The following is a 27200-nucleotide window of genomic DNA, read 5'->3' as shown; positions in this document are numbered from 1 at the left end:
AAGGCGAAGCTCTCTCTTGTTTCAGTAAACAAGTGCCCTTTTCATACACTACAGATACACCATTTTTGTGCTTTTCAGGGGAGGGGGCTGATTTTGCTATTTAAAATGGCTCACGTGAAATGTTGGTCAGTTCAGTAAGCTCACCGGGTTTCACTCAGGTGTCAGTTCTAATGATGACGGCCCTGAGCTCAAAGTTCATGAGTCAGCAATACCTAAATACGTTATCTTTAAACAGAAACCCACATAAAACAAGGTTTTATATTGATCATTTAACAAAAATATTGAGTACAGAGGGTCACAGGATCCAAACTCCGTATTTCCATCAGGAGCTAGGGTTCTGGTGCTAAATCCAAATGCACCCTCCTTCCTCCCTCCCTGGGGATCTGCCCTTGGCCCCCTGGGCTCGAGGACCCACTACAGCGGGGTCAGGCCTTGGCAGGGCCTGAGAAAGGCGCCCGCGGCCAGGGGTGGGCGCCCTCGGTGCCGCGCGCGGAGCGGCCGGCAGGTGGCGCCCGGCGGCGGGCTCCTTCCCCGCGTGGTCCCGGCCAGGTGGACTGGACGCCGCGGCGCTAACCACAGCGGCAGTGCAGGCGGCCCCCGGGCCCCCACCCCTTCCACGCAGCGCTCGCGACAAGTGCGCAGGGGAGGGCGAACGCGTGCGGCGGGGCCAGCTGCGTTCCGAGCCCGGGCACCGCCGCCTGCTTCTCTGGAAGCGCCTGGGCGCGGAGTCCGAAGACGGCCACCATGGAGGCGCAGGCACAAGGTGAGTGGTCGCCCATCGTCCTGAGGGTCGCGTCCTGGCGCTCAGAGAGGCGTTTCCCGGCACCACGTAACTTTGCTCTCGGACGGAGCGGATGGGTGCCATCTCACACGTCCGCCACTCTCCGCTCCTGCCCGCGCCTGCGGGATAAATCACTGCTCCCCAAACTCGGGATTTGCTGTGAGGCTGGGGCCAGCAGAGATGCTAAGTGGAGAGGTCTCTCCGCTGGAAATGCGCCCACAGAGTGCTCGACTTCTTTTCCCAGCCAATGCCCCCTCCTCCCCCTCCCCCGCGTTCCCAACCTCGCGAGTGCCCGAAGGACCTGTTGTGCAGGGTCTGGAATCCGCGAGGCGTTCCCCTTGCCCCTGGGGGAACAGGAAGGGAGCGCGACTCCTCTTGGCCTGAGCCGTGGGCTGGCGTCCCGTCCCGAGTTCGAGCTGGGCGGCGCGCGCTGGGGTGGGGGCTGCGCGGAGACCCGGTGCTCACGGCTGCGCCAGGGGCTTGCCCAGCCCGGACTTGCCTTCTCAGGAGGGAGAGCGTTACCCGCCCGGGATCTCCAAGCGATAGACGCGTGTGCCCCCGTTTCCCAGGGTCGGGGAGCAACCTCTGCCTCCTCGCCGGGCGGGGCGCGCAGGGTCCCGGGCCTCAGTCCGGCCGCCTCGATCCCCGCTTCTGGGGTCGCCCGCTGTAGGAGCCCCGGCGGCAGCGTCACCAACGGCAGCCTCGGGTCTTGGGGTCATACTGGGACCAGGGGTAGGGAATCCGTATGAAACTGTGCGAAAAGGGGAGTACATGGAGAGAGAAGCAGAGGTGGGCGGATGTCTAGCTGGAGTCTGGTGAGGAAGGACAATGACCGTGGAGTCTACACTGGGAACACCACCAAGGAGGGAGGGATGCGGAGTTCAGCCCTCTTTAGCCTTTAAAACAATCATCACTACCTTTCTTCCACACTGCAAGAAATACTGTGATGGCTTTTAAAATAGAAATTTAACAAAAAAAAAAAAAAAAAAAAAAAAAAAGGGCAAAATAAAGGTAAGAAGAGGTTCCAGACCCTTTCCCGAATGAAAGGGATTTGGTGGGTGCTTGGGCCTGGCTGGAGTCGCCCAGCAGGTTTGCTGCCAGGATTACAGTTGCCTGAACAGTACGAACCATCCTGGTGTGTTCCATCAGCCAAGATCCTGCCCATAAAGCTGCTGCTTCCAGTGTTTTTTATTCCCCATTATCTCATAGGAAAGGAGAATTCAACCAAGGGATTGTTGGTCAAATTCAAAGGCAGTGGTTGGTCTGGAGGCCTTCTCTCCTGACCTGAAGCAGGTGGGAACAACACGGGAGCTTTCCAGCCTGCCTTGCAGATAAGAATTATTTATTTGCAGAATGTTAAATACCGATCCCAGAGCAGTCGAAATGGAATGATTGGGGCCTGGGCATGGGTGTATTTGAAAGGTTCCCAAGTAATTGGTTATTCATTGAGATTGGAGAAAGACTCATCTGAATTGTTAAGACAGCTAAACTACAGGTCAGAGCCATGCGTGTCGTTGGTTTGCTTTACTTGAAAGATTTACTTGCCAAATATCCCAGTGCTTTCCTTTTGCCAAGTACTGTGCTAGGGGAAGCAAACACAGACTTGATTTTTGTTTCATGACATTTATAGTAGAGGAAGTAAAAGACATTAATTTGATAATTACTAATAAATAAAGTGTAAAATCGCAGCTGTGTTAATGTTATAAAAGAGGGCCACATAGTGCCGGTGAGAGCCTGAAAGTCTGGCCTAGTAGGTGATAATCAAAATAGTGACGATTGTTTACCATGTCCCTGCTTCTGTTTGTGCCTTTTCCACTTGTTGACTCACTGCTTCAAACAGGCCCATAATGTCGTGTTCTCATTCCCGTGCTCCGGAGAGGAGAGAAGCAGAGCATGTGAATTCCTCTAACATCAAGTAGGCAGTGAGTAGCAGAGCCCGTGCGGTGACTGCCTGTCCCCACTCAAGGCCTGCCACTTTTAGGGAAAACTAAAACTGAAGTCCCCATTTATCTCCCCCCTACCCTCTTTGCCACTCTTTCTTCCCTCTCATGAGTGGGTGGACTCTGAAGGGGTGAGGAGCCCAAGATAAAGGGCAAGTGAAGTTATCCTCTGGAGATCAGGACTAGGGTGATGGCCAGCCAGGGAGGAGAGAAATGAACAGGTTTAAGAACTACTTAGGATGAAAAATCAGCTAATTTGGAATGGGCCTGTAAGGATGGGTGTGAAGGTGACTCTAACTTTATACTTTTACAACCAGATGGATGATAATTTGCCTCTTAAATCCTCATTTTCCCAGTACTTGGAGTTCTTCACTTTCAGACTTTTTTGGGTCATTTAAGCAGCAGACCTATTAAGTTCTTTAAGAAAACATTTCATAAAATGTTTATAGTTTAGATGAATGGGAAAATCTTACCCCTTGACACATGTTTCTGGTCAAATGAATTGCCTGTTAGATTCTTAGAGACTCATCTGGTTTCCTAAGGGTGAGTTTCTATCATCGGCACAGTTTATTTTAGAATTACCTCGAGTGGGGATGGCTTATCTTGTTGCCTCTTGATCTAGAAACAAGCAAAATTGAGTGAGATGAAGTAGGCGGTGCCGCTGGGATGTTCCCTTGTACTTCCTAGGAGATCTGCAGGTGCTTAAACATGGTTTGTATGGATAGCTCGGTAAATGCAGCAGCAAGGTCTTTTAGAAATTTTTCCATAAGTGAAAAAAAAATTTCCATAAGTGAAATTCTGCAAATATGTACCTTGACTTTATAAAATAGATTGCTTCCAGCAGAATAAAAAGATATTCTGGGAAGCCGACAGAACAGAAAACATAGAGTTGGGATTATGCACAGAATGATCCAATGAGAAGGAGCTGGAGAACAGTGTGGAATGACAAGCCTATAGGAAGCCAGCATTCTCAGTTGCTTTCCTGGTACTAGAGAATTTTGCATTAATAAAAATGATATATTAGAGAGAGGCTTTGGTTAGGAATGTAGCATTTTTGTGAAACATATGACAATTCTTTGAAATAAAAATTCCTGATCTTTTTAAACTACCTTTCAAGATTTCATGACTTTAGGAAATAACTTTGTTTTTGTCTTTCCGAGTGTCTTTAATGTTAAAAGGAAAATTTTCTCACTTAACACTTGCATCTATTTAAGTTAATAATTGTATTAATTTGGGGGTGCCTGGGTGACTTAGTCACTTTAGCCTCTGCCTCTTGATTTCGGCTCAGGTCATGATCTCAGGGTTCTGAGACTGAGCCAGAGGAGGGCCGTGCAGAGCCTGCTTAAGACTCTCTCCCTCTCCCCTTGCCCTTCCCCTGCTCTAAAAATAATTTTAGAAAATAATTTTATTAGTTTCCTATGACTGCTGTAGCAAATTACTACAAATTTAGTGGCTTAAAACAACAGAAATTTATCCTCACGGTTCAGAAGCCTGGAAGTCCAAAATCACTATCACTGGACCACAACTGAACTGTCAGGTCGGCTTTGTTCCTCTAGAGGCTCTAAGAATTGATTCCTTGCCTCTTCCAGCTTCTTTCTGGTGGCTCTGGCGTTCGTTGGCCACATCACTGCCTTGGAGGTCACATTGCATTCTCTGTCAGATCTCTCTCTGTCTTTTATAAGAATGCTTGCGATTTCATTTAGAGCTCATCTGAATAATCCAGGATAATCTCCATTTCCCAAGATCCTTAAATAATCACATCTGCAAAGACCCCTTTCCCATATAAAGAAACATTTACGGGTTCCAAGGATGGGGACCTGATACATTGGGGGTCATTATTCAGCCTACTACAGTAATTATTTTTTATATTCAGAGAGTCTACTCAGGAGGATTCTCAGAGATCTGTAAATGACATTAAGTTATAAATGTCAGATAAATCTTACCTGTTTCCAAATTCCATAAAGTGAAAATATCATGTATAACGTCCATTATAATTATACTTTGTTCACAGGACATTTATTGATACCATCATGTTCCAGGAAGAACTTACAGCAGTTTATACATGTGTAAAAAAAACACAGCAAGATAATCTAAATTAGAAACAGGTGAATGAAAATAAACAAGTATCAAAACAGAAAATGAGGCAAGGAATGAAGCCGTAGAAAACTGAATACAATTATATCCTTTTTCCTTAATATTGCATGGAAGACTAAGTCTTGCTTTGTAAACAAAGTACGTTATTTTGTTAGAAAACAATAAAATAATCCTTCTTCTCCATGCCAAATAGCAACAGGCTAAGTCTCTTATAGTGTAGGGATCATATTACTCGAGGAAAATACTTGTTTTGGATATTTCAGGGGCTATAATCATAAACCTCAAACTATGGGAGGTAGGTGTTACATATTTTAAGTTATGATTTTTAAAAATTTTTTATTAAGAGTATTCTTACTGCCTTCAAAGCTACCTCCTGTAGTTTTATTTTCCCTCCAAAAGTGTTAATATAGGGAGTATTGCATCCATAATTAGTCAGTCATTTGCAGCAAACTTCTACTGTTATTTTAATTAAAGTTCTTATAAAATCTAATCATAAAAATGGTAGATATTAGAGTATATTGGAACCTATTTTGAATTTTTGCCCTAATATACTTCTTGTTTTCTTAATACTTTGGGTAGGTAGAATCTGAGAAGTTGCTTCAAAAAACTTATAAGCAGGAGAGTCCATTTTTGTGGCCTGTGACAGATTTGATTCTTGGTGAGATGCAGTAAATAATAAATAAGTGCCTTGGCAAATATTGATTTGCTAAATATTTCAACATGTATTTATTGATTACTATAGTAATAACAAATACCCAACAAGCACTTACTACTGAAAGGCAACAGATGTTATAGTTAGGATTCCAGAATCCAAGCAAACTGCCTGAATTTTAGTTCTGTCATTCTTCTCACTCACTATTAATATGACGGGGGACAAGTTTACTTGATCCCTCTGGGCCTTGGTGTTCCCATACTTAAAGTGAGAATAATAATAGTAGCCATGTTGTAGGATTGTGTCAAGGATTTAATGAGTTAATACATGCGAAATGCTTTAAAACAGTTCCTAGCGCATGATAAATACTAAACAAATGTTGGCTGTTGCTTTTAGTGGCCAAGAACTTTGCATGCATTATCTTATTGAATTCTTATAGTAATACTATGGGATAGATACCATTACTTTTTTTTTTTTAAACATTTTATTTATTTATTTATTTGAGAGAGAGAGAGTGTGTGCAAGAGGGTGAGGGAGAGAGAGACAAGGGAGCACACTCACGTGTGTGCACACATGAGGCAAGGGTTGGCGGGGGGACAGGGAAAAGGGGCAGAGGGAGAGCCAGAAGCAGACTCCCCACTGAGCCGGGAGCTTGATGTGGGGCTCGATCCCAGGACCCTGGGATCTTGATCTGAGCCAAAGGCAGATGCTTAACTGACTGAGCCACCCAGGCACCCAGATACTATTATTTTTGACTCATTTTGTAGACACGGAAATTAAGATCAGAAAAATTAAGTGTGGAAGGAAGAATTCACCACTTCACCCCTACACCAGCCCCGAGGTCATGTGCGGGATGGCATATGCCAGCAGAAGGTGAAGATGAATTTGACATGAGTCATCTTTCCAGGGAGGATCTCTGGGAAGAGCCATCCCCGTGCGTATGCGCACAAAACTGATGAGATCGCACATCTCCATCCCAGGGGGAGTTTTTGAATACTAGAATGCTGATTAGAACTAACTCACACTGAGGGGGACAATAACAATAATATTTTAATGGTGTTTTTTGTTTTAATGCCAGATACCATGTTATACACTACAAAATTGTGTTGTTTAATAAATAAAATGAAATCCCGAGGAAGGTAATGTTATTTCTGTTTTACAAATGAGGACACTGAATGACAGAGTAGTTACCCAACGTTCTCTAACTCATACAGCTTGGACGTGTTGGAGCCCAGATATGAAATCCGGAAGTGTGACTTCATACGCTGGGATTTTAATTACTGGTCTGTACCATCTCCTTAAATTGGCATGCATAAGCAGTCAATGTGCAGAGTTACAAATCATAGATTTTGCTTTATATTCATACGGTCAAGGGGGTTTTTTAAAGGGCAGTACTTAGTTGCACTGTCTATCCTACATATGAGCAGGGTCTAGGTGTGAAAGAATATGGCCAGAACTCCTGAGGTCTGCAAGAATAAGCCCCATAATATGGCAAGCTGGGGCCGGGACCCCGTGGGGTGGGGTGGTAGGGTGCTCCTGTATGAACAACCTACTGTTTTAGTTCTGCTTTCAAGATGAATTCTGTAAGTCACAAGCCATGTGATGCTTAGAACCAGTATAGAATTTTATTATTAACTGCAAAGACACTTCAGATATGGAATGCTTCAGAGATGTTAACTCCACTTGGTGTTCCTTCATATCCGTAATCTCAGGACTGTAGAATAATTGAGAGCCATTAGGATCTGCACGTTTGTTTCCCGAAAGTAGGATGCTGGCTGAAAGGACTAGTTTCTCAAGGAACACCAAAAAGGGAAAGATCTTTACGGTGTCCCCAATATTATTATTACTTGTTAACGCGAATACGTTTCATTTATTTAGCTGGCTCCCAAGCCGTTTTGCATAATGCCTACTTTAACAAGGTACCTAGTGGGAAAAATGAATAGGCAGTGGGTTTGTCCTTAAGGAACTGTAGCAATTTCTTTGTTAAATTTTTGTGGTCTAAAGTGGCCAAAAAAGAAGGTATCAGCCTCGGCTGTCCCCCCCCAGCTTGCTCTCCATCTGTGCACATGTTCACTGCAACTGCAGGTCTTGAATTGTCCCCAACACCTGGAAGCTGTCTCTTCCGTTCACTGAGGTAGGATGCAGTGAGGAGCACCGAGAGGGCGATCCCAAACTGTGGATGTTCAAGCCCGTCATTTTATCTCCCATTGGAAGTTTAAGAAATGCAGTGCGGTTTATTTAAAATATATGTATTAAATTAGGAATCATCCTTAATGCACCAGGGAAGGCCGCAGAACATTTTTAAATGAATTTGAGTTGTCTACAAGAAAGCTTTGGGTCCTCAAGGAAAGATAAATTTTAAATAGTTTCTCACAGCATGAGTCGTTTATAAGTGTTGCATTTTGATGCAGAGGAGATGAAATTCCCAAAATACAACCACAAATCTTCAAGAATACCCTTTCGTCACCAACATATTGCTTCCTTCCCCAAAGACAACAATCTGGCACTTAGCTATTTGTGCTATGGCCAGATAATATACCGCGCGCCGAAAATGTATGTGTGTGTTACGCCTCATCTCCAAATCTACCTGTGGTTATTTGTACCCTACGAATTACATTTTCCTGATGTGTATCTAAAATATAGAATCCTCCAAACCCTTGAAAATTGCAAAACGCATTTTTCTTATAATTAGCCTTTTCTTTTGTCAATCGCGAGCAAGCGCCTCGTGAAGGATCTTAGAAGCAGAGTGGATTCATTCAAAAGAAAAAGCTTGGGTGGTGGGAGAGGATCTCTTCAGATCTCTTGATTTCCGAGTCTTGAGCTGTCAGATATTTTTTTCCTATGATTTCCACCCCCTACCACACACATACTGAAAGTAGCAATCATGAGAGCTACAAAGAAAATTGTCTATATTTTCCCACCATTTTGGCTTCCAAGATGGATTCCTTTGTACCTGAAGGCATCATGGAAAGATGGCTCCCTTACTTAAGAGTTAGGGCAGACCGGGTAGAAAGTGCAGTCTTTGGCCCCTGATAATTCCATTTTTGACACCCCAAGGACCCTCCTGGAAGTTTCAACATATCTATGTTTCCTGCAAAGTTTCTTTCAAAAGATCCTCGGTTTCTCACAATTTCCCCAGGCTGAGAAACGCACTGTGGGCAAGGAAAATACCTCTTTGTCATGGGCCTTCTGTGTACCAGGTAGGGTTCATTTATGTGGCGTTTGCTCCTCAGATCCCCAGAGCGCACTCTCCAGGACACGGGCCTTGAAAGAAGGAAGCATATTGTGAGGATTAGACCTTGCATTTTTTTCCACTGCAGCACTTTCGAGAATGTGTGGAAATAAGAACGCACATTCAGAAATTTTTTGAAATGTGATCTTGCTAGTTTGAAAGATCTGCATGCAGAACGTGCTAGGGGGAGTACCCAGCAGCCAGAAGGTGGGTGGTTACTTTCTGGCAGTGCCACACAGGAGCACTCAACATACTCTTTGGCACCTTGGAGAAGAGCCTGGCCCCTCTGGCCAGAAATTGTATTGGCACCCACCAGAGAGGAAGGCCTTGTATTTAACCAATAAACAATCTAATATGTTTGAAAAGCAAGTATTGTATAGGGGAAAAAAAGCAAGGTGGATTGGGTAACAATAAGCAGATGGAAAACACATCTGAAAGGAGATTCAGGGATGCTTTTGCGAAGTATTGGCAGCACAGTATTGCCTGCCTCCCCCCACCCCCAAGTAAATTCTTCTGGTTATTGATGCAGGGTCCTTGAGCACAATGGTCAAGAAAGAATTCTTGAGACGTTTTAGGTTCAAAAGGTACTTTTATTCTAGCACAGGGACAGGACGTGGGCAGAAGCAGCTGCACTGTGACTGTGAGGAGTGACTCATATAATTTAAAGTTTTGCGGGGTGGGTAGAGATCACGTATGTCTCTAAAAGGATTTCTCCATGTTAAAGAAGTGTTCTAGGATCCTGGAGGTCTGGTACCTCAAGGTAAGGCTGCTTTTAGTCCCTAGTGAAACATCAACATTAAGGCAGCTATGGGTTCTGTGAGGAATGTCAGTCACACTCAGCTCGTCTCAAGTTGTAAGGAAATTTAATTTCCACTACATTTCTCTTGCCTTTGTTCTCCTCAACAGTTATGTTATGGGGTAGCTCCTTTCTTCATTAAAGAGTTCTGAGCAAATAGTTGATCTGTGGTATCTAACACTACCCTTTTATATCCTGCTGTTGATGTGAAATGTTGGGGTCTAGGAGCTAATGGTTCAGAAAGAATTCTTGGGACGTCTTTGTTGCAAAAAAGGTGTTTTTATTAAAGCACGGGGCATGACTGTGGACAAAAAATGCTGCACTAGAGTTGTAAGGAGTGACTGGTTATATACTTTCAAGTTGGGAGAGATTATGGATAGTGTAGATCTCTAAGGGATTTGGAAGCAAGGTTCCCAGGACCTTTAAAGGTCATTTATTACTCTCTGGTAAACTTGTGGTCGTGAGACCCTTTAGGTCGTGGACCATATGCTTGGAAGGTGATTGCTAACTTATATCTTGGTGAGGGGGGGGGCAGGGGAGGTGGATAGAGGTAAAGGAAGTTTCCAAAGGGATTTTCAGACATTAAAGAAGACTCCTGGTGGGGGGGCGCCTGGGTGGCTCAATGGGTTAAAGCCTCTGCCTTCCGCTCAGGTCGTGATCCTAGGGTCCTGGAATCGAGCCCCACATCAGAGGGTCTCTGCTCAGTAGGGAGCCTGCCTCCCTCTCTCTCTCTCTCTGTGCCTGCCTCTCTGCCTACTTGTGATCTCTGTCAAATAAATAAATAAAATCTTAAAAAAAAAAAAAAAGACTTCCAGGATCTTGGAGGTCAGACTAATGTCAAGCTCAGGTTGGCTTTTGCCTCTAGCAAGGCATTAACATTGAGGCACTTGAGTTCGGGTAGGAAGGTCACTTTGCCCTCTCAAGTACTTGTCAATGGGGTATACGTTGTAAGAAAAGTTAATTATTTTTCTTTCTGCTTTTCTTCTCCGCATCATTATCCCAAATCTTACAATCAGATACAGATATAACTTTTGAAGACCTTTGCTAAGGGAGGCTATTATGAAAACAAAATTCAGCTGAGTAAATTTGAAGATCTCATTGACGTGTTTTCAACAATACATGAATTGGGCAGGATCCCAGCTAGCAAGCAGAGAGGGGCTCTGAGGAGCTGTATAAAATGGAAGGCTTTTATAGACAGAAGGGGTTGGGAAAGAAAAAGGAAATTTCTAGCTAAGAGTGGATTGTTTCAGGCAAGGTCACCTTCCCCATCTGTGGGGGTCGGAAGAGGTCCATCGGTCAGATTACCCCACTAGCGCTGAGCTCTGACTCAAGCCTTACTCCTTAGAGGTTACCTTGCTAGACGAGGCTGAGACTGCAGTTAGCTTAGGTATTCCATCTTGATTTGCTGATGTGGGGTTTAGCAACAGCGACTTCATTTAGGCCTGTCATCTCCTTAACGGTGTATAAACCCATTTCTGTTTGGCTTCATCCCACATTTTGTGAACTTATAGTTAAATACGCTTGTTCGCGAGGAGCCAGGAATTTACAACATACACAGGTACAACAACTACCTTCCTGTGGAGATCTGAGCTCTGGAAAGGAATGAACTTGGTGCCAGTGTTCTGTTTGATGCCCTCTGTTCTCCAGTGATGCCCTGTGCCCAACTCTGTGGAGCTGGCCTCTGTCCTTCTTAGAGTTTTGTGTTTCTACTCAGCTCTTTTCCAAGGCTGAGGGAAAATAAATACTCTAGATGAATGTAATGGGACCTGTTATATTGCCGGAGGCATGAAGGTCCCATAATAGCTTTGAATTTGGGTTCTAGTTGATTTGAGGAAAAAGGGAACGAGCTCTTCCTCTTTTTTAAAAAATTATTTACGATTTATCTTTTTTTTTTTTTAAGATTTATTTATTTATTTGAGAGAGAGAAAGAGAATGAGAGCAGGCATATATGCCTGTGCCAGTGTGAGCAGGGGAGGAAGCGGGGCAGGGAGAGGGGGCGATGGAGGGGAAAATACTGGAGCCTGAGGCAGGACTCAATCCCAGGACCCTGAGATCGTGACCTGAGCTGAGACCAAGCGTTGTTTAACAGACGGAGCCACCAGGTGCCCCAATTAGCTTTCAATCTTAAAATAAATATCCAGTGATCAGTTCTCAGGCCTCATCTTGGTTGACCTACCAGCACAAGCCCTGTCTCAACCTCTTTGCTTTCTGTCTGCACTCTCTCTTGTGAGTTGCTCAGGACTCATGGTTTTAAAATTCCATCCAAACACTAAGAGCTCCCGAATTTCAGATTCCCTTCAACTTTATGCTACCCACTTGATATGTCTGCATGAATGTCTAATAAGTATCTCGACTTAACATGACTACCACTGAACTTCTGGTGTCCTTCCTCCAAAATATCACTAGTTCTCCCAAAGTTACCCCTTTGTCAGTTAATGGCAACCCCGTTTCAAATGCAGAAGCCCAAAGCCTGAGAGGTTTTTGCCTGGGGTGGGTTTTCCCTTTCATAGCCCATCTTTAGTCTGTCATGCCAGAGCCACTTCCAAAATACATCTCCAGTCAAACAACTTCCCACCCTTCAGTTGATAGGGCCTTGGCCCAGGCTACCATCATCTCAGCTGGTTTCTGCAAGACTTTCCTAGCTGGGCTCCCTGTTTTGGCCCTTGCCTATCTTCAGTCCATTTCCAACATGGTTACCAAAGTGATCTTCTCAAAACATTTGGTCCCGTGCCACTCCTCCTTTCAAAACTCTGCAATAACTCATTTTTCTCACAATGAAGGGCAGAATCCTGACACCAGCCGAAAGGAAGGATGCTGTGTGATCTATATTCCACTTTCTCCCCTGTGACTTGCCTGACTCTGTGTCCCCATGCCCTCCTGCTTAATTCTCTTTACTTGGTCTTCAGCGCCTTTCAATTTACTGATCCTTCTGCCTCAAAAACTCTTCCTTGAATACCTTGCTGGCTTGTGTCCTCATCTTCTTGCCAGTCAATGTTACCCTGAGGCCTGGCAACTGGACCCCTGTAGGTCAGGAGACCATCCTCCATCGGTTTCTCAAGTTTCTGCACAACTGATCCTCTGAGCAAAGGCCTTAACAGCTAATTTTCTCTGCACAATCTTTTCAGGAATGTTTTGCATAGCAGGTGGCCTTGGAAAGTAGAAACTCTCCCTTATGGGCAGATTGATTTACTGTCCGGGATAATAAAGATCAGGTCTCCCTCTGGATCAGATCTAGGGCCGATGGGCTAGCAGCCACCTTATGAAATCAGGGCCTCGAAATCTCAGTGTTAAGTTCCTGAAACACACCCCACTGTGTAAACAGGCAACATCTGACGCTCCTCACGTCACCCTTCTGCAATTAGGGCTCAGGGAACTGATGCAATGATGTACTATGGCCATTGCTATTGCTGTGAATACTTGTCTCTTTTTTTCCCCTTGATCCAGGCGTCTGTGTCTTTCACCATGATCTTTCAAACTGACAGGCTAATTTGCTAGCTTGCAAGTAGGGTAAAATCTGACCCTTCACAATTCTTGACCCCTGTCCTGAGCCATTAATTTAGAGGGCCCTGCTTTAAGCCTTTGTCTGAGCCCTGTTGAGAATGTCTATAGGCCCACCTAGAACCTATGCCTCCTTTTCTAGACCACCCTCTTGATACCTGGGACTCCGGAACTGTCTGCCCAAAAAACCTTGTGTGTGTTACCAGGCTTGCACATGCCTTCCTTGGGCAACCGTGCTATCAGGATGTACATTCCTAATCCTGAGGGACTGACAGCTGGCCACTTTGGGAGGCGGCACTGGGAGTGGCTTGGACAGGCTAGGGTACAGGTTCTTGAAGGGTGATCCCTTGACCAGCACCACCAGCCTTGCCTGGGAAGAAATGCCTTGTTAGAAATGCAAATTCCCACCCTAGACCTGCTAAATTAGAAACTTCGGGGTAAGACATAAGACATCTGTGTTTTAGCATACCATCCAGATGATTCTGATGCACACGCCTTGTTTCCAGTTCTGTTGTTAACTCATGGGCCCCCCTACTGGCGCTTGTGATGGACAAACCCTCAGATGACCCCAGGCATTTCGGACTTCTGGTGTTCACACTCTTGTATAATCCCTCCCCCTAGATTTCTGGCAGGACCTGTGACTTGCTTCTAACCAATAGAATACAACAGACATGATAGGACAGTACTCCCTTGATGATGTTTTAATAAGACTGTTCTAGCGCACTGGAGGCAAGACTCTCCTTGTGGATTGATGAGGTACGTAGCCATGTATTAAGGCGCTGTTCCTGTCTCAATATGGGAAGTTTGTAGTCAGTTAGGTATTTTTATTTTCAAATGCAGGTCCTAAATTTTTACTCCAGAGGCTGGTATTTCCCATTTACTCGATTACTATATACTATTTCCTCCAGTTGGGGAGAGACTGTGGTCCTGTGAGTGGAAGCCAAGAGGAATAAAGTAGATGAAAGGAAAAGAAAGGTTGTGTCCTATAAAGGGACTCTAGCCTGGGGGTGGGGAGCATGGATGTAGTCACAAAAATTTGGATTCATGTCCCATTTCAATCCTTTCTTAGTCATCTTCGTTTACTAGCTCATCTACAAAGTGGTGAAAGTGGCAGCTGCCCTGTGGATTTTGTGACTACTGAGACAATGCATGCAAGGTGCTTGTGACCCTACTTGGGTCCTGTTACAACAAAGTGAGACTCATTTATTAATTCCTCCTGAAATATGCATCGCGCACTCTGAGTGCTGAGCGAGGGGACAGGGAAGCAGGTGAATGAACCAAAGTCCTTCCTCTGTGAACCTACTGCCCTATTTTTGTTACAGCTGTTAGACGTCAAGCTACTACCTTTAATGCATTCCTTTATTGAAAAATTCTTTGGGTTTTGTACACCACCTACCTCAAAGTTAAAAATAGCTTGCTGAGATTAAGAGGAGAAGGGGGTGGGATTATGGACATTGGGGAGGGTATGTGATTTGGTGAGTGCTGTGAAGTGTGTAAACCTGGTGATTCACAGACCTGGGGATAAAAATATATGTATATAAAAAATATATGTTTATAAAAAATAAAAAATAAAAAAAAAAAAAAAAAAAAAAAAAAAAAAAAAAAAAAAAAAAAAAAAAAATAGCTTGCTGGAGCTAAGGCAAGATGAGTAGGTTGAAGTTAGAAATATAAGTTGATAGAATTTTGGACATCTGGCCCATGTGCAAAGTTGTTTTCTGAAGCACAAGTTGTACCTACTAGAGCACCCTGAAAGTGGTTAAATATTTTATTTATTTTTTTAATTTTTTATTTATTTTTTTAAGATTTTATTTATTTGACAGAGACAGAGATCACACGTAGGTAGAGAAGCGGGCAGAGAGAGGTGGGGAAGCAGGCTCTCTGCTAAGCAGAGAGCCTGATGCGGGACTTGATCCCAGGACCACAAGATCATGACCTGAGTCAAAGGCAGAGGCTTAACCCACTGAGCCATCCAGGTGCCCCGGGGGTAAATATTTTAAATGGTTGCTCTTTTGGTCCTTCTTTATTTACTCGGATGAAAGCTTAACGATGTGCATAGCAGACCTACAAAGCAACATTTATTGTTTGGACACATTCTGAGGATGAACAGGTTAAATTTTTTGTTGATGTTCCCATGACTTCTCTCATAATAATTTAATAAACCTTTGGGGAACATGCCGCAGCGCTAATCTCTTCAGTTAGCAGATCTCGTTTCTGGTCTCTCGTAGCTTGGAGGCTAGCTGTTAGCGCACAGCCGTGCTAAAGGAATGCAAAACCATGGAGAGAGGTGTGTGTTCTGGATGGCAGGACTGAAAATTCTGCTGTCTGTTGCTTAGCAGCCTGTTGGAGATTTCTCTGTATTCTGAAAAGCTTCTAATGACAACTGTAGATTTCTGCTCCTGCCATTTTAAATATTAATTTTTTAAAAAGGCACAAATGTAAAGTTTTAATATATAGATGTATATACATAGACACACACACACACATTACACTTACAAATGTGACCTGTTACTATCTCCTTTATTCTGCCTTATTTTTCTCTGTAGCCCTGTGGCATTTAACGTTATGCATAATTATTTTCTTTTTCTCCCAGTGAGCGTTAAAGTCCTTCTGGTCAGGGTCTTTGACTGTTGTCTTTATGGTCATATCACCAGTGTCTAGAAAATGGCTCTTTCGTGGATAGCACTGTGTCAGTACTTATGGGGAAATGATGAATGAATGGTGTTGAGTAAATACCATCATGTATGACCCTGCAGGGTGTAATGGGGGGGGTGAACATTTCAACTTTTTATAAAAAATTAACATTTTAAAAAATTGTATTATAACTTCTCATAAAAGCTCCCCAAATTGAAGAAGAGCTGAGATGGTAGTAAGAGGTCTCAGTACTGCTCCACTGTCTTTCAATGTCATTCCTGATGTTGACATCCTGGAGATGATCATTAAACTGAGGAGTCGGGCTATGTCACTGTAAACGCAGAAGCGGGAATAGAACTGGGTTGCTCCTCTCAAGGAGAGGGGAGTGACCGGGATCTGGAGAGGGTCAGGGTGATCTAGAGGGACATGGGGTGGAAAGGGCACACCGAAACTTAGTCGTAGAGGGACAAAAAAATAAAGAATGTGAGAGAAGGAGTTGCCTGAGGACTGAGGAGGGGAAACTTAGAACAAGAGGTTCTTCTAATGATGTTGGCCCAGGAAACATATAAATGCCATCCTAGCTTCCCCTGTGATAGCGTTAGAAAATTCTGCGTTGCTCATTCACATTTAATGTGGGAGTAGAGTTTTGTTATGGGACAGCACAAAAGAAGAGGTCACTGGATACCTGATGTATATTTTACCAAAAAAACGGTAAACGGTATTCCATTTCTCCCAACCTCCCCTCGAACAAATACAGAGCAAATACTGAGACTCTCCGTATGAGATGTGCAGATGAACCATATGCTTGCGTGCCCATGTTTTCCTGGCTGTCCTAGTGTAGGGATTCCAAGAAGGTGGAAGAAGGAGGAGGAGGAGGAGAGCTTCAGCCCAATCCCACGGGGAGTGGTTTGCCTGAGAAGCTGATTTTCAAAGCAGTTGAAAATCTTGGGTCAGCAACACCTGTTCAAGTTATTTTAACTGGACAATTGAGAGTCTCTTATAGAAATAGAAGCTACAGGGCGCCTGGGTGGCTCAGTGGGTTAAAGCCTCTGCCTTTGGCTCAGGTCATGATCTCAGGGTCCTAGGATCGAGCCCCACATTGGGCTCTCTGCTCAGCGGGGAACCTGCTTCCTCCTCCCTCTCTGCCTGACTACTTGTGATGTCTATCAAATAAATAAATAAAATCTTAAAAAAAAAAAAATAGAAGCTACAATGATTCGGTGACATTTTCTTTTATAATGTACATGTGGCGTGTATTGCTTAGCAGATTTATAAAGTAAATTTATTTATTTATAAAATTATAAATAAATTTAAAATCTATAAATTTGTTTATGCATATATAAGTTATAATTATAAAGATTTAGGAGAAGATACGTCTGTATTCTTGTGTTGCCTAAAAACATTCTACAGGCTGCAAGTAGTTACTGAATGAAACTTGAAAAATGCTTATTTCCTTCCCTGAATCTGCCACTTCCCTCAAGACCTCACTGATAGCCTGCTAGGGTTTGAAATATTGATGAATATGAGCCCATTCATCTCCAAATTTCACTGACCTTTCACTGGAGGGTATTTTTAGCTTTGTCGAGAATTTAGGGCAGAGAAAATCTGCAGAAATATCAGGTTATGTGGATATTCTTTCCGTTTCATAGAGCTGAAGATGGATTCTGTAAGATGAATATTTGAGTCATCATTCATCTTAGGCTAATTAAAGTAGCATAGCTCCCTTTTAAGTAAGGTGCCAAGAAGTTCCTGAGTAAATTAAAAACATGTCAACATATCCTTCTTGTAAAATCTAATCTTTTTTTTTTTTAAAGATTTTATTTATTTATTTGACAGACAGAGATCACAAGTAGGCAGAGAGGTAGGCAGAGAGAGAGAGAGAGAGAGGAGGAAGCAGGCTCACTGCTGAGCAGAGAGCCCGAGGCTGGGCTCGATCCCAGAACCCTGGGATCATGACCTGAGCCGAAGGCAGAGACTTTAACCCACTGAGCCACCCAGGCGCCCCATAAAATCTAATCTTAATACAAATGGATATAATAATTTTGATAACTAATTACTTGTTTAGATCCTATGTAAATACTGTGAATGTGATATTAAACTGTTTCTGACATCCTAGCACATACGGTTAATGTTGCTACTAATACATTAGTTTTTTGAGCCGTGAAACAGATTCCTCAACACATTGGTGGAGTGGTGATGTTCTCTTGACCTGACTTGCTGGCTGGCTCCCCATGGACATTATCCACTGACTCTCCACTTTCCATTTTCCCATGCAAGAGTGTTTGCTCACGTGGTTTCACTCGCCTCAAATGCTGTTCCCCCTCATTTTGACTTGTCACATCCCTCTCCACTGATGAGCTCCTGGTTTTCCCTGTGCAGGCTATCTCCCCTTTTCTCAACCCGTGCTGCATTATGTCCTTTAGAACAGGGTCATCATTTAGGATTCCAGGGACTTTCATGCAATCTCATGTTGTAGATGAAAGCACTCCCAGAGATGAGGGGATTGACCTAGACTAGTTTCTCATAAGTGGGGACACCAGAACAAGGGCTTGAGTTTTCTGAAATTCTCTCTGTGCACATGCAGCCTTTCACCTTCTGCAGCTAGCTACGGTGGTTTGTCCCTCTGTCCTGTTGAAAAGACTTTTTGAAAGTTTATTTTTAATTTAAAAATTAAAAACTTAATTTAAAACTAAAAATGTAATTTAAATTTAGAATTAAAAGTTTAAAATTTAAAATTTATTCATTAAAGTCAGATTCAGAAAACGTACTTCTGAGTACAGCTTGCCTATCTTACTCTATTGGTAAAATTAGCAAATGTTAATAAAGACTTTTATTTATTTATTTTTTAAAAGATTTTACTTATTTATTTGACAGACAGAGATCACAAGTAGGGAGAGAGAGTGGGGGAAGCAGGCTCCCTGTTGAGCAGAGAGCCCGATGCGGGGCTTGATCCCAGGACCCTGGGATCATGACCTGAGCTGAAGGCAGAGGCTTTAACCCACTGAGCCACCCAGGCACCCCAATGAAGACTTTTAAAGGAACTTTGTAATTGACTAGCCTTCCTGAGTACTTAAACCTTCTAAATCTAAAAATCAAATACCTAAATATAGTAAATCTAGAATTCTCTTAAATTTCCAAAATCACTTATAAACTTAGCCAAATTTCCACTTAAGTTACATTAAATCAGTTATCTAATCAAACAATTAAAATTGTAATTATAAGCCAAATAGTCTCTCAGTAGACCAAATTCTTTCAAACATGATATAAAATACCAAATATTCAGATGCCATTTACATAAACAGAGTTCTTTGATTTTGGTTTTATTCATTGTTTTTAAATCCATTCATTGCTTCATTCAGTAATCACTTAAACTATCTGTGTACAAGGCATTGTTCTAGGCTCCAAGAAAACATGAACAAAAAAAATGAAAATTTCTGCTCTCAGGTAGTTCACGTTTCTGGGAAAAGGCAAAGAATAAACTACAGAAATTAATGAAAGATGTAGCATGCTGGATGTTGTGCTAAGGAAAAGAATAACTTGGGAAGGGGAGGCTGTGAAATGAGGATAAGTGGAACAGTGGTGGTAGTAATTCTCTGGGATTGATACTCTCTGCACAAACACACTAGGGTTGACTGAGCCTCCTTTCCAGCAGACGGGTGGCTTTCTGAGTGCTCTTGAGAGTGTGTGTACGAAGGCCAGCGATTTGTGTTGAGATGTTGGTGACCCTGGTGAATAATTGTTGGAGTCGTAATTGCCGTGTCTGTAACTCCATGACTTCTCTTGGGAAACCTGCAGCCTCCACATCACTTGATTGAATTGTGCATTTTTTTGGCTCTTACAACTGTGGAGACCTTTGATATACCCCCGAATTCCTTCATATTCTTCAGGCCACTCCATCTTTACAGACATGTCTGACTGAATTCCAGGCATCCCTTGTGGTTGTGTCCCTGTAGGTTGGACACAATGTCCTCAGTCACTTTCCTGATGAACTTGAGCTCTCCAGGAGACAGTGAAATTCCAGAGGCAAAACACTGTGCGTCAGTCAGCTCTCTTTCTTTCTCCTTTATCACCATGCACTGTGGACCTCCCCAAGCCCATCCTCATTGCTTGCTGTCCAAGGCAGGATAGCACAGCCCAAGGACACATGCTTGTCCCCCTCTGCCTCCCAATTGTAGGCAGCTGCTCAGAGACTAGAGTTTCTCAGTGTGAATCGAAATTATGGTCACCCTCCACCCCCACAGGCCTCAAAGCCCTTGGTCAACTAACCAACAATTTACGAATGCTAATTTTCCTTCATATTAGTGGTTGGACACTTCCTTGAAAACTCGTTCAAAGCATTTTACAAGCAGATCGTCCTTTTCCCGTTTCTGTTTCTATTCCTGTCATTTCCCCTTGCATTTCTTCTTTCTTCCTGTTTCGTTATTTACAATAATGAGAATTATACTACTCTCTTGTTTTTTACAGTGCTGGTAATTTCATTGTCCCTGGTATCTATTTAAGGCACAAGTGCTTTTTCATCGGATAAAGTTTCAAGGTAGCAGAATGATCTTCCACTCCCTTCTTTTCACTCTAGGGTACTGACTTACTTTTTTTTTTTTTTTCCTTCTGTTTCTTCCATTTACCCCCTCTGAATACTCATGATCTTTTCATGGACAGAAATGCTGAAAAGTGAGCTCTTATTGGAAGAGTCTTTTCTGCTCTCACGCATGATACCGTTATCTAAGCGTTCTAAGAAATATTTGGTAATGGTTTTAACAGGGCTGTGTCGCTCTGGAGAGCAGCATCTTACGGACGGTCTGGTTAAGAGGGGGAGGGTGGTGTTTGAAAGCCCTTTCAATGAGGAAAGCCGCCTTCTCCATGGAGTGTGAGCACCCTTGAGTCCAGCCCTGGATCCAGCTCTGGTGCCACCCTGATACCACCTTTTTCCTCACCTTGAACCCATAGCTCCTGGAACTGCTTTTCCTCGGTCTGTGCTCTATCGTGTGGGTGACTGTATACTCAGAGTCTTTGAGAATCAACAGATGGCTCGATTTAACCTCTGTCTTGTAAAATAACCACTGTCCAACCGCTCTACTTTATTTTTATATAATTATTAGTTCCTCATATATAATATTGTAAGCCAGTTTGACTCCTTTAGTAGGGAAGGAAGGGGAAAAGAACAGCAGGCTTGTACTGTTACTCTTTCAAAGACAGATTTATTTGCAAGTGAGTATTTTTCCACCATTACCTGCCACCTGCTGTGGTTAATTGGACACAGTTAGTGCCAAGCATGGTTTATAACTTTTTTTAGTTGAGTAAAATCTTCCTTTAACTTTGAAAGTCCTGAAATTATGGACACATTAGAATTTTCAAATTAAATATGGTACATAATTTTTCAGGAAACAAACAATATATGTATATGTATATATATTCATTCAGTTGTTTCTTGATCAGAGAACATAAAAGAGAGTGTTAATTACCACATTCTGGATAATTCCACTTATAACTGAAAACACAAAATGAGACTGTTTAGCATCTACATGAAACTCCTTCCTGGTCCTTCTAATGATATATTCAGGCATCAAGAATGTTTTGTTTTACTTGTTCAGAGTTCTTTTAAATAAAGAAACAGAATCCTACCAACTTCTGCTCTGGGGGCCCACAGAATCACAGCCAAATGACTCGCTGTTAGCATAGCCCTTTATATTAGCTGAATGCTTTCTGGAACATCTAATTGTGAGTATTCATGGTACTTTCTGGTAGTATGAAGGAGGCCGGTGTTGCTCTTGTGCAAATTAGAAGGCTAGAACCAGGAAAGGAGTAAATGAGGGCTTAGAGTAATCTTAGAAGTTGGGTTCAAGTCTACTGTTGGTTTTTCTTTTTAAGATCTAGAAAGGTGAGGGGCATCTGGCTAGCTCAGTCCGTGGAGTGTGAGGAGGCTCTTGATCTTAGGGTTATAAGTTCAAGCCCCACTTTGGTGTGGGCACCATAATAAAGATACTTAAAAGTATCTTTTTAAATTTTTTTAAAGATTTTATTTATTTGAGAGAGAAAGAGAGAGAGAACACGAGCAGGGTCGGGGACAGATGGAGAGAGAGACGCAGACTCCACACTAGTCAGGGAGCCTGGTGTGGGACTCAATCCCAGGACTTGGAATCATGACTTGAGTCAAAGGCAGACGCTTCACCAACTGACCCACCCAAGTGCCCCCAAAACATACATATTTAAAAAGAAGATCCAAAAAGGTGAAGAATCTGATGGCAGTGAACCAAGTAGTGAATATTATGTCATAATTTTTAAATTTATGCCCTGTAGTAATGAATTAGCAAACCTGATAATGTGTAATCTAAATGATTAGCAGACTTAATGATAACAAGCAGATGTATAATGATACCAAGACCAAAGTTCAGGAAAACAAAGTGGTCAGAATCCAGATCCCTCTTCAGGAAAATTTAGGAATAATCAAGAGAACTAAATAACACATTCAACAGAGAACTAAGGGTTCAACAGGGTTGAACTGAGAACTAAGACAGCTGGGGAGTTCGGTGATTGTGTCGAGGCCAACAAGCTATTTTACTTTATTATGTACGTGCTGTCTAGTTTCTACAGAAAAAAAGAGGGGAAAGAAACCAAACTGAGATTTAATCAGCATCATGGGATTTAAGTTTTAGACTATGAATCGCTATAGTATTTGGGTATTTTCTGCTAGCACTGAGGGCAGACCTAGTTAAAAGCATGTATTATTTTATGATATTTATTTACTGACAAACATTAGGTGAACATCTTCTGTGAGCTATGCAATATATAGATTTTGGGGATATGATGAACTAGAATAGACTCCCTCTTCTCCCAAGTTGACAAAGGCCAAGATTCTCTGGGAGACCTAGAGTGAGTCAGTATTGGATAGGCTACTGATTCCTGGGTCTAAGGAGTCCCTGGGACATTAGGAAGATTCGGGGAGCACTTTGGAGTCATTTGGAAAGTTGACTTTGGACTGCCCCTTTTCTGGTGACTCTTGGCTAGATCACCCACTCGGGGCAATTCTTATGGACAAGGCTACCTTTAGGACACTGATGTAGGAAAGATGTTGGGTTTCAGAGCTAACTGCCAAGAAAGAATTGCTAGCTATTGTTAGGAAAAAGTTATTTATTACTGTCTAAGAAAAGCTTAGTCATGAGACTCCTCAGATGAATATTAGTGGGTCATATGCTTGGGGAATGGTTACCAACCTATATCTTGGTATGGGGTAGATATAAAGGAAGTTTCCAAAGGAATTTTTAAAAGATTTTATTTATTTATTTGACAGAGAGAGAAAGATCACAAGTAGGCAGAGATTCAGGCAGAGAGAGAAGGGAAAGCAGGCTCCCCGCTAAGCAGAGAGCCCGATGTGGGGCTCAATCCCAGAACACTGAGATCATGACCTGAGCTGAAGGCAGCGGCTTAATCCACTGAGCTACCCAGGTGCCCCATCCAAAGGAATTTTTTTATGTTAAAGTAGACTTACAGGATTTTAGGGGGTTGGGATAATGTTAAGCTAAGGTTGCCTCTTGCAAAGTATTGCCACCGAGACAACTGAGTTCCTAGAGGAATGTCACTCTGCCTGTCTTAAGGACTTGTCAGTGGGCTGTAAGTAATAAGGAAATTTTATTTTAATTTTTGCCTTTGTTTCCCACATCGGACAGGCCTGGGTTTAGGGAGGTACTACAGTGCTCCTCTGCAGCTGGACATTCTAGAAACCAGTTAAGCATAATGACCAGCGTCGCAAGGCAGGTAGGCGGGCAGAGATGCTGAGTCACTGCCAGGGACTTTTCTTTTTAGCCAATATTTGCGAATGTGTGTTCCTTGGCTGGGCGTTGTACAATCCAATTTAAACAACAACTGTGACTTCTCTGAGGCAGATGTGCAAACATCAAAGCCTATACAGACGTGGGGAAAGTCTGTAAGCCCCGATCAAATGCACAGTACTGTGTCACTTTTGGCCACGTTGAAATCCAAGCTGCCTTTTTTGGAAGTCGTGAGCTGAAGTCGTGAGCGAAGTGTTGTAGGAGTGCAGTTTGAGAGGGTGAAGTGGAAAGAAGTGGCTCCCTCTGTAATAGAAGATTGTTGAGGGGGTGGTTTTTGAGAGTTGGTTGAAGGTAGAAGGGGAGGGAACCTGCCATCTGGATCTGTGATGACATTCCAGGTGTTGGTATGGCTGCTTCTTAAAGTAGCCTTTGCTTTTGGAGTACCTCAGAGCATGAAATTAATTTGACTGAGGGTAGCTGAGAGAGCGGGGTTGGGAGGAGCACTGGCTTGGCTGTCAGATGTCATCATCCCTACAGTTTCCTCTCCTTGGAGCCAGGGACGGTGGCTAAGGACGCATTGTCCTATAGGATCCCATGTAATCTTCTCCAGAACCTAGCTCCACAGTAGGTGACCATGTCTCCACCTCACAGGTGAGGAAACTGAGGCTGAGAGAATTTAAACATCTTGTGTACCAAGGATTCAAGAATCACTGTGTGGGTGCACCTGTGTTTATATGCCACGTATGAATACACGCATTTATGTGGTGGGGATTAAGCATGCAAGGAATGTTATTTTTGAGTACTTCATGCCAATCACTGTGGTAAAAACTATGAGGACAGCCAGAAAGACCACGCCCCCCCTTTTTTTTTCCAAGTCCCCTTTTTTGAGGGGCTTCCGAAATAATCTAGCATTTATACAATAAATAGGAATGAAAAGAAAATAGGAATGAAAAATAGGAGTGAAAAGAATACTTGCAAAGTAGCATTAAAGGTACATGTAGAATGCTAGAGCATCCAGAAGGTTTGGGTCCCTGTGCAGGATAACCTCTTGGAGGTGTGAGCTTGGACCCAGGTTTTTGTAGTACGAAATGATGGGATATAAACTTGTGAAAGGGAAAGAGTGCCTCGTGCCTTCTCTATTCAAGGGGGCCTTGAAGAGGGAAGCACATCTCGATGCTGTTGAGATATCTCTGTATGATTCCACTTGCAAGACCTTCAAGGAAGTCCTTTTAATAAAAACCATGAGGAAAATACCACTGAATTGTGTGAGAGGAAAACTGAAAAACATTTATAAAATCTGTGACAGTGACTGTAGAACAGTGAGACAGGGATCAAGTCCTAGCAGTCTTTTTTTCTGCAAAGCCCATTCCCTGGCCATGTGGTTGACACTCAAATGTTGGTTCAGTGTAAACGAATAATGATAGTGATGTTTAACACATGTGCTAAATAAGGATTCTTGACGTAGAAGAAGAGACATTGAAAAGGAAACTTTGCCTAAAACCAAAAGTATTAAATTATTAAGATCTCAGCAAAAATTGGAAGTTGTGTGGGGAGAAAGATCCAGAAGTATCACTCAAGTTCCAATGGCAGAAGACAGAACCCACTCATTTATTTTAAACATGAAGGAATTTGCTACAAAGCCATGGTAAATGGCCACAGAATCTTTGTATAGCTAAGGTAGTAGACTCTCAACTTTCAGGAACAACTCTTAAAGCTACTCCCCAGAACTGGGGCCAGTGTCACTGTTGCCATAGCCACCAGTAAGAAGCAGTTGGGATGAAGAAGCCTCAGACATCGGGTCGTGCCCTGTTACCAAGCTGCTGCTCCTGCTGTTGGCTCTAGAACCCCGCTACACCTACTCCTGTTGTACCAGTAAAGTGGATGGGTCACTCCATGAAGTTAGTGGGGAGACTGGTATCTCAGTCACAGAAAGCCAATGACTCCAGACTGTGTTTGGCTGCAGGAACAGCAGAAGTGGCAGAAAAGCAGCCTCTACCTAGCTGTTTCCACAAATCCCCTGAGAGGGGCACCTAGGTGGCTCAGTCAGTTAAGCGTCTGCCTTTGGCTCGGGTCATGATCCCAAGGTCCAGGGATTGGCAGCCATCAGGCTTCTCCCTCTCTCTCTGCAGCTCCCCCTGCTTGTGTTCTCTCACATACATGCTTTCTCTCAGATAAAACAAACAAACAAACAAAAAAACACCCAAATCTCTTGAGAAAGTTTCTGACTGACCAAACCGAAGTTACATGGCTCTGAGATCATCAGCTTCTGGGATTTTGCAGTCGAGGCAGTCATATCCACATACAGAAGGAATCAAAGCACAAGGAGGAAAAAATGTAAGAATAGTATGTCTGGAAGGAAGAAATAGTTGTCATTTTGTTTGTGTAAGATAGCAAACACTTGCCTTTATCTGATTCCTAATATTAGGCATTTTGTTTTCAGATGATTTTAATACAGGTATCTGTGAAAGGAAAGCAACAACTTGCAGAATTGAGAAGAGTAGTAGAATTTTTAAATTAACAAGGAAAGAAAAAATGGAATGAACAGAAATGCTACCAAGCCAGCAAAATAATAAAATAATAATAATAATATGAAAAATGTAAATATAAAATTAGAAAAAATCAAATGCACCATTGTTACATTAAAAAATTAAAAAATAGGGCACCTTGGTGGCTCAGTGGGTTAAGCCTCTGCCTTTGGCTCAGGTCATGATCTCAGGGTCCTGGGATCAAGGCCTGCATCAGGCTCTCTGCTTAGTGGGGAGCCTGCTTCCCCCACCCCACGCCTGCCTCTCTGCTTACTTGTGACTTCTCTCTCTCTGTCAAATAAATAAATAAAATCTTTTTTAAAAAAGATTTAAAAAAATTTAAAAATAAAAGGTCTAAATGTGCCTATGTAAAGAGAGGGACTGTTGGGTTAACAATAAAAGTGTGAGTGGGAGTTGCCACAAGAAATATACGTAAGCAGTATTTTTTAAGGGTTGAGGGTAAAAAGGGATAAGTATGAGGCAAAATACACAAGGCAAAGAACAAACAAAATAAAAAGATAAAGAATAATAATTACATTGGAAAGAAAGCACCATAAAGTAAAAAGAGGCACAATTTGTAAAGTCACAAACCATGCCCACATGGCAGAGCAACTAGAATACATAATCAAAGCTCTATGATTGCAGAGAGAACAGTTTGCTTATTTTGTTTTATAGTGGTGTATTTTAATGAGTAGGTAGTAGATTAAAGGTAAAAACAGAAAGACCTCGAACAATCCAACTAAAATGACTTAACAGGATATAGTATAGGACTTTATGTTCTTTCCCTAACTCCTTTGGTGCCACAAAACGCTTAGAAAAATTAGTGAAGAAGAAAAAAAAAAATTAGTGAAGTACTTGGCCCAAAGAATAGCTTAAAAAATTAAGAACTTTTATAGACCACATTTTTTTAAATTTATTTTTTATTTTTTTATAATCATACAATGTATTTTTATCCCCAGGAGTACAGGTCTGTGAATCACCAGGTTTACATACTTTACAGCACTCACCATAGCACATACCCTCCCCAATGTCCATAACCCCACCCCCCTCCCCCCAGCAACCCTCAGTTTGTTTTGTGAGATTAAGAGTCACTTATGGTTTGTCTCCCTCCTGATCCCATCTTCTTTCATTTATTCTTTTCCTACCCCCCAAACCCCTGATGTTACATCTCCACTTCCTCATATCAGGGAGATCATATGATAGTTGTCTTTCTCCAATTGACTTATTTTGCTAAGCATGATACCCTCTAGTTCCATCCAGATCATCGCAAATGGCAAGATTTCATTTC

The 27200-nt window shown here is 42.6% G+C and overlaps 1 protein-coding gene across 9 annotated transcripts in view; it reads left to right on the top strand.

Moving 5' to 3' along the window:
• Window positions 1-521: 521 nt before the first annotated feature.
• TPD52L1 (TPD52 like 1) overlaps window positions 522-27200 on the top strand; it is a 99378-nt gene continuing 72699 nt past the window's right edge. For 3 of the 9 annotated variants that reach the window (XM_059177654.1, XM_059177660.1, XM_059177657.1), the window contains exon 1: window positions 522-763. In XM_059177654.1, coding sequence (XP_059033637.1) covers window positions 745-763 — 19 coding nt within the window. In that variant the 5' untranslated portion in view covers window positions 522-744. Of the gene's footprint in view, window positions 764-13727; window positions 13750-27200 lie in introns of those variants that run through there. The other 6 variants (XM_059177656.1, XM_059177655.1, XM_059177661.1 and 3 more) reach the window with 4 other exon arrangements.

Source organism: Mustela lutreola, chromosome 6 (assembly GCF_030435805.1).
Source record: "Mustela lutreola isolate mMusLut2 chromosome 6, mMusLut2.pri, whole genome shotgun sequence".
In the NCBI taxonomy this organism is placed as follows: Eukaryota; Metazoa; Chordata; class Mammalia; order Carnivora; family Mustelidae; genus Mustela; species Mustela lutreola.
This window is presented reverse-complemented; position numbering and strand designations above follow the sequence as displayed.